Raw genomic sequence first — 11,675 nt, 5'->3', positions numbered from 1 at the left:
GTGTGTGTGTGTGTGTGTGTGTGTGTGTGTGTGTGTGTGTGTGTGTGAATGTGAGTCTGGAGGACTTTTTTTTGCTAGCTGTATATAACTTAACATTTGACAGAAGCTATTGTATATATGAGAAGCAGCCTGAAGTCGTGGGCAGAAAGCCCATCTCATAGAAAGGAAAGGGAGACCTGCATTCAAGTCTTGCCTCTGACACATACTGGCTGTGTAACCCTAGGTGAGCCAATTAACTTGACCCAGGTAACTGTCTAAGATTGCAAAATGCAGAACAGTTGCTGAGCATTGCTAGAGTTTTCTCATCCTAATACTTACTATACACGCATGAAACTGGTATTATGAGTTGTGTTTAAGTAAAATTACGGGCTCTAGAAGAACCCTCCAAGTCTAAAACCATCTCATTCAATCCTCTTGTTTAACAAGAGGAGGAAACAAAAAGAATCACTGAAGCAGTTCTGTGACTTTGGGCCTGAACCTCAGTTTCCTCCTTTGTAAAATGAGGGTGTGGCCATTAAATTAACCTGTAGAGTCTCTTTCAGCTTTAGCATTACGAGGCCTGCGTTCTAAGATTCCTTCCAGCTCTGACATTCTGCACTCTAAGACCTTTCTCAGATAAAATATTCTCATTTCTAAAGGTCCTTTCAGCTCTGACATTCCGGGTTTTCTGAAAGTACCTAGCTGTGGTCACACAGCAGGGTCCCCAGGGTCTCTGGTTGCCCAAGAAGCATTATTTCTAACCCCAGTTTCAGGCTCAGGCTTACACCTCTCTCAAACACCTTGGTAGTACCTGAGAGACTCCCTGGGAGGCCAGGACTGACTAGAATGGTAGGTTTCCTCTCCCACCCATTGGGCAAAGGTTGAACTTTCTTTATGGAGGTGACTGGATGGAGGGGATTCTTAATGTCTCCCAATTGTCCAGTAGGGAGCTTTGGGCAGGGATTCCAGGCTCCCCAGTGCTTCTCTCAGAAAGGCAGCCAGGATTGCTCTCAGTCTAGGGCTGAGTGGAGAAGTGGGGGGTGGGGTGGCTTGGGTGGGAAGAAGGAGGGAGGAGTAAGGCTGGGCTAGGAGAGGAGAGGACTAGTTTGAGCAGCAGAGAAGATGAAGCAAGGAGGGGGATCGATACAGATTCAGTTCAAACCGGCTCCAGATCGGTTCGCCAAGAGCACAGCCGCTGCTGGGTGGGCCAATGACACAGGCAGCCAGGCCCCAGCTCTGGCAGACCCCAATTCCTCAGCAGTCTGAGCAGAAGCCCCCAACCCCCTGCCCTCCAGCTGTCCAGGGGCTAGCCCCCTGAATACATACACTACACACCCTCACTATCACACCACAGACTCATAATCTTGCACAATCACCGTGCACTAATATACTCTGGTTCATTAGCTAGAATGGAAAATGTTTGAGCTGAGAGAGACCTTAGAACATCTTCTGATCATAGAATCTGGAACTGGAAGAGAGGGTGACCAAATCCAACACCCTCATTTTAAAGATGAGAATGAAGGAAGCCCAGAGGGGTGAAGTGACTTGGATAGCAAGGTGCAGAGGTGGGATTATACCTCCCTATCCTCTGACTTCAAATGCATCATTTGTATCTTAACTGCTAACGTCCAAATGGTAATTAGCCTATTTCTACGGCACTTCGGGATTGACAAAGCTCTTCCTCTACAGTTCTGTGAGGTCAATAGTACAACTATGATTGTAGCCATTTTAAAGAGGAGGAAACTGAGGCTCAGAAAAGAGGGAGTAACTGGGATCCAAAGAGGACCATGATCGAACATATTGTCACTCTCCTGGTATCTAAAGTCAGTACGTATCTTAGTATACCATGAACTAGGGTGTAAAGACAGAATTTGAACCCCTCTCCTTTGCCCTCAAATTTTACACTCATTGTACCACATTGCCTGATACTTTTAACCCTTAGGTAGCAGAGAATCTACATCTCTGTGAAGTTTACTCTCATTATTGTTATCTCCATTTTAAAGAAGAATTAACAGTTTTATTGAAGAGAAACCTTCCAGTCTTCAGACTGGCTTTGTGGAGAGCAGATTTCTGTCTAGCATGTCTAGGACTGTGGACATGTCTGTGTTGAGGGTTCATGTTTGGGTGTAAGGACATAGATGTCATCAGAGTGGGTGGGGTATACATCTGTCTAACGGGCCAATGGAGCTGCGCAGAGGTTATGGGCTTCCAAAGCTGTGTTTCCTTTGCATGGGTGTAGAACCATTCACCTAAGATTAGGTTTGTGATCCATAGGGTGGATGTGCCTTTGTAGAGAGTATATTGTGTTTGTATACTGTGTCTAAAACTGGATGTGCATCTATATGTTTCTGTGTGTTGTGTCACTGTGTGTGAATGTCTAAAGCAATCTATGTGTGTGTGTGTGTGTGTGTGTGTATTGAGTGTATCTTAGACTCAATATAGTGTTCACAGGACAGTATTTTGTGCATTCACTAATTCACTCCCAGCTTTTTCAGGCTCTCCTCCCTCTTCAGCCCTAAGCCAGGGTGGCAAAGGCAGCATAGGTGGACTGACCTGTCTCCTATTCAGGTGGAGGTGGGAATGTGGGGAAGGAAGGAAAGAGGAGAAGGAAGGGAAGAATGAAAGGGGGAAGGAATAAAAGGAAGGAGAAGGGAAGGTAGAAAGAAAGGGAGGGAGCAAGAAAGAAAGGAAAGAACCAGAGCAGAAGGAAAACTCAGAAAGAAACGTGCAGAATCCAAAGTCTTACAACCCTTTCCTGCTTAGGGGAGGTATAAAGTATGTAGCTTCTGTAGCTGCCTGTATCCTGCCCAGCCAAGGAAAGTCCAAAGATTTATGGGAAGAAAAGAGGGCCAAGGGCATTTTGGACCAGTGACAGGGCTGAGTCCCAGAAGCAAGTGAGGGAACCAGACCAGATGGACATTTCGATCTGGAAAATGCATGCCTTAGCTACTACCTGCCTCTGCAGCCTTTTCTCTTTCGCTTTTCTGTCTAAATTTGTCTCCATTCAGGATTGTATTTTTCTTTCTGTCCGTTCCACTCTGTTCTCACTGTGTCCGTCTGTGTGCCGTCTCTGTCTCTCTGTCTTCTTTATCTATGTCCCTCCTTTTACCTTTCGTTCTCTTTGCTCCCCCCTCCGTTATGTCTCAACTCTCCCCTCACTAACTCCCCCGCCCCCCTTCCATCCGCCGGCCAACCCCTTTCTTCAACCTCAGTTTTATGTCCACAACTTTATGTCAAAGAGACCGAAGCTCGAGAAGAGACTCCGGATTCTGGTCCCAAAGTCGGTGCCTCTAGGCCAGTACAAATTAGTCCCCCTCCCCTTTCCCTTCCATACATAGTATCTCTAATAAAATTAGAATCGAAGAGTTTTGTGAGGCAGGGGAAGGAATCCTAACCTGGGAGTCAGGTTGCTCAGGTTCGGTCACTTCCTGTTTCTGGATCTCAGTTTCCTAAACCGTCAAATGGGATAATAATCCATTATTCTTCCTCCCTCGCAGATTTGTTTGTGCGACTCAGAAAATGGATTAAAAAACAAACAAACAAAAAACCTCTTCATAAACTGTAAAGTGCCAGACATAAGTAAATATATGCTATGATATGATATACTCTTATGGACCAGTCCCGTTACATAATATAATAATTAATCCATGCGTGGATGGATTTGACGAGAGAATGGAGTTGGTTTGTTTCTGTTTCCACAGGCAGTTTTGGAAGGACTTTTCTCCTCACCAAACCAATCTGTTGTTTCGGCCTCTGGTAGACCTGGACTCCGCTCGCTTCGCAGCCAGCTCGGGACCCAGCCTGACCCCAGTGGCTTAGATGTAGACCGCAGAGGGTCCCAAATGCTTGGTTCAAGCTTTCCCAGGGCTTGATCCCCGAGCGGCTTTCCTCTCTCCTCCCTCTATCACGGATTTTGTTTTTTATATTTTAGATTTTGATCAGTTACAAAAATAGTTTGAGTCCGGAGCTGCAATTCCGACAATATTTGAAGCGGGCCGAGCACGATCGATCCGCGTGATGGTGATGAATTAGAGATAGTAATTCGAATTTATCGATTTTGCGGCCTGAAGGAGCCCTCCCCCCCACCCCAAACCAATTCCACTTTCCATATAATTACTGTTTTAAATGTAATCACGGAAAGGAGGCCCCGAGTCTGTGCTGGATCGGATCTGCAAAGGGACCGGGTTACAGAGGAAGTTCGAGCGAATGGGAAGTGCGGGGAGGGGGCGGGGAGAGACTCCGTTTAGGGGTGAGACGTGGGGTGGGGTGAAGCAGGATAGGAAAGTGGGGATGGAGGTTCTAGCTGAGGTTTTGCTACTGACTCAATGTGTGAGTTTGGCCACGGTTTCTCTACGTGTAAAATGGAGGAACAGAAATATTCCCAATGCTCTCTCCTAACTTTGACATTCGGTGAGCTAAGACACCTTCCAGCTCTACCATTTTCTGTTCCACAAACCCTCCTCTGCTCAGAGCATCTATGGATCTAACCCTAATGAGGGTGGGGGATGGACGAGGCCCATATTATATTGTTATATTATGTACATTTTGGTGAAAAGGGAAGAAATGATCCTAGCTAGAAACAATTCCATATGCTCAGGCTAAGTCCTTGTCCACGGGTCCTCTTCGCCATTCCATCCAGGAAGCTTTTATAGTTTGCAGATGTGCCAGCCCCTGGCATACACACACACATCTGTTACCAAATTTTATCATTTCCAAAGTGCTTTCTTATGAATTTTCTTATCCTATTGACCCTAACGACTGCTAGAGTTACCAAATAAGTTAACCTATGGAAAGCGCTTTGCAAACCTTAGAGCACTATGTAAAGGCTAGCTATTATGATCCCCATTTCACCAAGCACCCCAATACCCAGAAGGGAAAACAAAAGCTATTTGATCAAGCTCACACAGGGAGATGGTGTCGAGGGTGTGGGGGTGTGTGTTCGGAATACAGGGCTCCTTCTTCCTGAGTCTGCAGTGATTAGTGTTGGGAAACTCTTGGGCCACAGCAAACGCCGCTGGCCTGGGATTCTGCACAGCCAGAATTCATCCGCAGGGCAATTGAGGCAAAGAAATGGGCACAGCTAAATCAAAACAACTACAGCGACCGCAAGAGCCCCAACACCTTTGAACTGGATGATCCAGATTGCTCCGAATACTCAAGGAAGCTCGGGAGCCTGAAAGGCCTGATCCGGGATTGGGGGAGGTGGGTGCAAGAAGATTGGTAGTGTTTTTGCTTCTTCTTTCCTTCCCTTAGGTCTACTCCGCTAGTGCGAGGCTCTCAGGCTAACCTAAGTGGGGGGTGGGAGGGAGTGGTGGGGTGGTGGAGGGGAATGAAACTGTTTTTTTCCAGCCATCGGTGACACGGCCCAGGAAGTCTGGAACAAGGGACCTGCGCCCTCCAGAAGGCGGTCCGCCCCTACCTCGACCCTACCCAAGGAGCTCCATCTGTTCTCCCATTCACCTTCCGGAAGGAACCTGGGTCGCTTCACGCCCAACTCACAAGGACTGAAGACCTGGAACCTGTGGGGCCCTCGGGGCCAATCAAGGGATTTGGCCTTTTGCCCTCTCGAATCCCCACCTCTTCCTCCAGAGGCGTAGCTAGAGGGCCCGGGTGGGGGCGGGGGGCGAGAGAAAGTCCTCGACCACTCACCTCTACTCGCCCCAGTAAGGCTGTGCGGGTGGCATGTGCCCACTTTAGCCAGCCTGCGGGAAAAGGCCTCGCTTTTGCTCTCACCTCTTCTCTTTTATTTCCTTCCCTTCTTTTTTCTTCCCTTCTCTTCCCTTCCTTTCTCCCTCCCCCTTTCCTCATTTTCGTCTTTTGTCTTTGGCTCTGGGGCTAACTGTGTGCGGCTTTCCATTTTTCTCTTTTTTTTTCAGTTCGTCTATCCTCCGCCTTTGCCTTGGTAGGTTTCTGTCTTTTCCCTCTGTCTCCTTTCCTCGGTCTTTCGTGTCTGTTTGTGCATCTATTTCTATTCCTCTGCCTCTCTTCCTCCGTCGTTCTTCCTTTGCTGCATCTTCCTGTCTTTGTCTCAGTTATCTCTCTTCCTAGTTTCTCGAGTTTCTGGGCAAGAGGGCCTAGAGAGGAGTGTAGGAGCAGGGAGGGATACTGGATCTGGAAGGGCCCTAGGCCAGTGTTAGTTGTTGTCTCTAAGGCTTGGTCTCAGAGACCCAAGGCCCAAGGGAGGTTCTGCCTGTCTAATTTTAAGGGAAAAGGAGCCCTAAATACGAGCCAGCATATACCGAGGGTAGAGGAGCAAGAGCCTACCCCGTATGTGTGTGTGAGTGTGTGAGTGTGTGTAGCGTTGGGAGTGAGAGCGAGGGAACTAGACAGCTCAAGTCTCAATCACCCCAGAACTCGGCTAATATCTGAAGCCTTGCCAGTCTTACCAAGGATGCGATTTATTTTCTTGGGTGGTCTACTTGGAGGGAGAGAAGGAATGGGTCACAGGTCAGGACGAAGGCTGCGGTCCACTCTTGTCAGGATTTCTTCTTTTCCCTCCCCCCTCAGCCCCTTTGGTGGTAGCGGCGGTGGAGCGGCTGTCTGCATTTCTGTCCCTGTTCCCGCCCTGTGCTCGGGCTGGAGATAAAGCAACCGGTCACCCAGTCCAAAGACCACCTCCATGAACCCTCAGCCACGGCCCCCGCGCCTACCCCCAGCTCAAGGCTTCCGGATGGGCTAGCTCTGGCCGTGGCGGCGCTTAAATCTCGATTTCCTCGGGCCTCGTAAAGCCGAGAGCGATTTGCATTCTATTAACTGCTTTTCAATAGCGCATTGACCGGAACTAAAGGATGGCGCGCGGGGCCTAATTACCAGCCACCCCCGCGCGTTGCAGTCTTGCAGCCCGGTCCCCCTAGCCCAGGGCTCTGAGCCCTTGCACTCCTGGCCCGCTCCGGACTCTGCTCGGATCCCAGGTTGCGGAAAACAGGGATTGCGAGGCTTGGGGACCCTGAAGAGAGTAAGCAGAGTCCAAGATTCGGGAAGCCAGGACCCGGGTCTTCGACGAATAACAACAGTTTGATAGAGAGGGAGGTTCCCGTGTGGACCGTGAGAGTGTGTGTCACAAGGGATGTAACGAATGTAGCCCGCACAATAGCTAATTTTAAACACGTTTTCTAGGACTGGGTCTTCATAATATCTACGACTGATGTTGTAAGCCTAAGCAAGTCCCTTCCCCTGGAGGGGGCGGGGGGAAGCTCAGTTTCCTCATCTGTAAAACAAGGAAGTCGGACTAGATGAGCTATTATGTTTAAAGGTCCTCGCAGCTCTGACATTTTTCGTTCTAAAGATCCTTTCTGGCTCAAAGATTCTTTGTTCTATGTTCTAAGTTCGTAAGGGCTCCGACATTCTGTGTTCTGAGCAGGCCATTCAACTCCGACGTTCTTTGTTCTACGTTCTAAGGTTCATTTCAACTCTAACATTCTTTGAGATAAGGCCTCTGCCTGCTCTGACATCCTATGTTCTACGCAGCCATCTAACTCAAACGTTTTATCCCATACTTTCATGTCCGTTCCAATGTAGAATTCTACCTTCTAAAGTTCCTTCCATTCTGAGGCTCCAGTACCATGGAGACTTGGCAATGTGGGATATATAAAAATGTAATGATTTTTTTTTTCCAAAACAGGGAATTCAGCAAATGTTTGTGGAATTTAATACATCTTATGTCATATAGAATATAAAAAAGTGTGATATGTAATATATAGTATACAGTAGAGTGCGAAGTAATATGTAATTTCTATTAAAGGACACAGAATGTCATGGATATTTTAAAATCTATAACATAATGCATAATGCAAAGGTTTAACGTGCCCCATAGTATATAATGCACAACTTAATTTTTAACCAATTTAATATAAAGCCTATACACTGTGATGAAATATGTAATGGAGATCGAGAGTGCTATTACAAACTCTATCTGTATAATTACGATAGATTAATTAACTGTATGAATAATGGCATGAATATTAGTGACTGGAGCATCTCGTCCTCCAACAAAGCAATGGGAGAGAGTATTGAAGGAGAGATCTCCTCTTACACCTCGAGTCAACTTTAGCTTCTCTTTGCCCCTTTTCTTATATTTCCTGGTTTGGACAGGGATATGAGGTGTGCATATGTGTGTATTTGTGTGAGGTGATGCTGAGGGGGTTTACAGGTTAGAGAAAGTCTAGTCCTCCCCCCAGTCCTACTAGGCCTCATTTGTTGGGGGGGGCTAGGTTCTGATCCAAGGGGGGCCTGGGTCCTCGGGACCCAAGGCAGGCCCCGCCCCCCACCCAGGCCTAGAGACAGGGCAAGCTGCGAGCAATCATCGATCGGCTGCCGAGCAGAGCTGCGGCTATTGTCCCCAGCTCCCAGCGGGTCCCCTGGCCCAAGGTCCTCGAGGGCGGAGGAGGGAGGGATCAGAACTGCAGGAACACCCCCCGCCCAGAGGTGCCCATTGAGGATGTCGCCTGGGGCGGGATTGTTTTTGGGGAGTCACTGGGGCCAGATGTTGCCTCCAGCTGTTGACCACGGGGAAATCTCTCCCGGGATCCCGGTGTATGTGTGAGTGTGTGTGTGTGTGTGTGTGTGTGTGTGTGTGTGTGTGTGTGAGAGAGAGAGAGAGAGAGAGAGAGAGAGAGAGAGAGAGAATTCAGCTGAATTTAGATTCAGAGAGACTGAGAAAGAGAAAGAAAGATTGAAGGAAGGCAGACAAAGAGAAGGGATATTCAGATTCATAGATATTCAGAATGAAAGAAAAAACTAAAAGAAAGGAGACGGAAAGATTTAGAGGAGGAGGAGAGATAGAGATAGAAAAGAGGTGGGGGAGAGGGAGAAAGAGAAAGCTCTCTCTCTCTCTCTCTCTCTCTCTCTCTCTCTCTCTCTCTCTCTCTCTTTCTGTCTGTCTCTCTCTCTCTCTGTATGTGTGTGCGTGTGTGACCTGTATCTAAGGTTGACTCTAGTGTATGTGATCGGTGGGCTCTGCAAAGACACACCGTCTACACGTGTGCCTCGGCGTCGGCGACTCCAGATGCATATGGGTGTCCCTGGTGGGTTCATGCCTGGCGTGCCTGTCTTTGTGTGTCGATCCTCTGGGCACTTGGGGGTCCTCTCTCTCTGGCTCCCTCCCGAAGCTGTCCTGTTCCCACCCTGGTTCGTGGGCTCTCCTCTGACCTTTGCCGCTGGCCGCGGGGCTCTGTGACCGGGCGGCCTCGGGAGGCCCCAGAAGGCTCCGCTCTCGGAGGGCTGGGGGTGGGGATTGCTAGCCGGGGCCATTTGTATAGAAACGATGGAACCAGGGGATCGATGGAGGGGAGTATGAGGGGGTGGGGATTGGGGAGAACAGCGGCAGTGAACCCTTTAGAGCCAGGCCCAGGAGAGTAGGGTTGATAGGCGCTAGGGAGAGGGAAGCCCTCAGGCTAAAACGCGGCGCCGGCAGACCTCTCTTTCCACAATGATTCAGTAACACCCCAGCGCACGATTCCCCGGTCCAGAGTTTCTCAGGATAGCCAGGCTTGCCTCCTTTCTCTGTCTCACCCCCCTGCCCATCTCGATACAATTCTCCCAAGCAGCTCTGGCCTACAGCACCCCGGGGCATCTCTGTGGGGCTCTAACTGAGTCTCTCAGTTTGAAGTCGAAAAGGAGAAGACAGGAGAGAACGGCGTTGGGTGGGGGGCCGGACAGATCCAGGGGGGTGGGTGGGAGGAAGGGCGCCATAGAGAAAAGGGAGGGAGACCTTCCCATCCAGGGAGTCTACTCCACTTAGGGAGCACGGGGCATGTAGGGGGGGATTCACTGCCTAGCCACCTCATCCCCTTCCCCTCCGCCAGTCTCCCGGACTTACGAGGCGCCTGTTCTGATCGCAGTCCCGGACTCCTGAACCTGTCAGCCACAGTACCCGACCGACTCCTTTCCCCAGCCCCCTGACTTGCTCCCAAGTTCCATGCCTCGGCCCCCTTGCCTACCTGTGAATCTCAGCGTTTCCTGCCCAGTCCTCGATCCCAGCCCCCTGACTGTATGCCTTAGAGTTCCCCTTTCCCAACCCAGCCTTCCTTCCCTTCCCCAGCCCTTGCCAAACCCTCTCCCTGTGCGCTCCCCGTCTCCGTCCCAGTGCTAGCTAGGAGTTTCGGCTCCTGCCCGAGCCTTGCCTCTCCATCCCCCCGCCTGTCTCGGACCCTTATGCTTGGGACTCTCCGGGTCCCCCTTTCGCCCCGCCCTGCACCCGCCCCGGCCCCCTACCTGCGAGTCTGAGGGCCGACATCCTCTGGAACTCGGGCTCCTGCAGCCACTTCCACATCCTGCGGAAGGTCTCGCGGCCGGACTTGAGCTTGCTCCAGGGCTTGGGGTTGCGCAGCAGGTCGGAGAGCGTGCCCTGCGAGCGGCACAGGATGCGCTGAGCGAAAATGGCCTGGGGGATGCTGTAGCGCTTCAGCTCTGCTGTGATTCTCTGCGCTACTTCTTTGGTGTTGATTTCTTCCACCTGGCCAGAGCCGCCCGCCTGCGAGCCCGACGCGGCCGCCGCCGCCTGCCGCTCGCGCTCGGCCAACAGTCCCCCCCCGCCGCTGGTGCTGCCCCCGGGACCCGCGTGGTGCCCGTGCGCGCCTAGCCCGTTGAGCGGCGCCATCAGACCAGCTCCGGGTGCCCCGAGGCCACGGCCCAGAGGATCCTCAGCCCGGGCCAGCATGGCCGCGTGCGGCTCGAAGGCGGCCGCGGACAACATCTTCTCCCCGGCCAGGTGCGGCCCGGTGCCGTAGGTCGCCAGAGGGGGCGGAGGCGGCGGCGGCGGCGGGGGCGGCGGCTGCTGTCCGCCGTGCAGGGGGCCCAGCCCGTTGGCTAGCGGGCTCAGCGGCTGCCCCATAGCCGGCACGTCCTTCGCATAATGGCCGTAGAGATTGCCCACGGAAGCCAGACCCCGGTCGTCGCGCATGAGGGTGAAACTGCCGCTGACGTTTGCGGGCAGGCGCTGGTGGGGGTGGGCTCCGTGGGGCGGGGGGCCGGCGGGGTGGTGCGGGTGCGGGTGGTGGTGTGGGTGCGGGGGTGGGTGCGGGTGGAACTTGTCGGAGACAGCCGAGATGGGTGGCAGATGCTGGAGCGGCGTGAGGGTAGTGTAAGAGCCGCTGAGGCTGAGGGCCGGGCCGGGTGAGTCGCAGGCCAGGCTCATGGCTGGGTGCAGCGGGGCGGCCAGCTCGGCCCGGTAGTCAGCAGCGCCGCTCTCCAGCAGCGAGGCCACGCCAGATACCATAGCCGGCCGGGCCGGTCCCCCCACCAGGCCGCGGTGTGGGCCCGGCCGCGCGTGGGCTGGACTCAGCAGCTCCCCAGCCGCCTGCGGATGTGCCAGCCCGCCCAGGTTGTCCAAGCTCAGCTCCATGGCGGCCGGCCGGCCTCCCGCCGGCCCGCCGGCCCCCCCCCCGCCGCCGCCGCCTCTGGCCGCCCTCCGAAGGCGCGCCCGCCGCTACTCCATGGGGCCGGCTGGGCGCACTGGCAGGCGGCGGCGACGGCAGAGCGCGGCCCGCGGGGCCCCCGGGCACGGCCCCCGGCCCCTGGCCACGATGCTCCGGCCTCCTGGCCCCCCCCAGCCCCGGCCCGAGCCTCCCAGCGCCGCTGGCTGCCCGCCTGCCCGCTTCCCCGGGGCTCAGGGATGCAGCTGCGAGCGAGCCCGCTCCGCCCCGGCCAGCGCCGAAAACGATGTGGCCGCCGACCGCCCGCCAGCCTTAGCCTCGCAG

General features: G+C 52.9%; 1 protein-coding gene across 1 annotated transcript in view; it reads right to left on the bottom strand.

The window, feature by feature from the left end:
* ONECUT3 (one cut homeobox 3) overlaps positions 1–11,320 on the bottom strand; it is a 48,766-nt gene extending 37,446 nt beyond the window's left edge. The window contains exon 1 of the mRNA XM_027853052.1: positions 10,192–11,320. Coding sequence (XP_027708853.1) covers positions 10,192–11,320 — 1,129 coding nt within the window. The remainder of the gene's footprint in view (positions 1–10,191) is intronic.
* Between the last annotated feature and the right edge of the window lie 355 nt (positions 11,321–11,675).

The sequence above is a fragment of the Vombatus ursinus genome, unplaced genomic scaffold (genome assembly GCF_900497805.2).
Source record: "Vombatus ursinus unplaced genomic scaffold, bare-nosed wombat genome assembly UNPS02009918.1, whole genome shotgun sequence".
Classification (NCBI taxonomy): domain Eukaryota; kingdom Metazoa; phylum Chordata; class Mammalia; order Diprotodontia; family Vombatidae; genus Vombatus; species Vombatus ursinus.
This window is presented reverse-complemented; position numbering and strand designations above follow the sequence as displayed.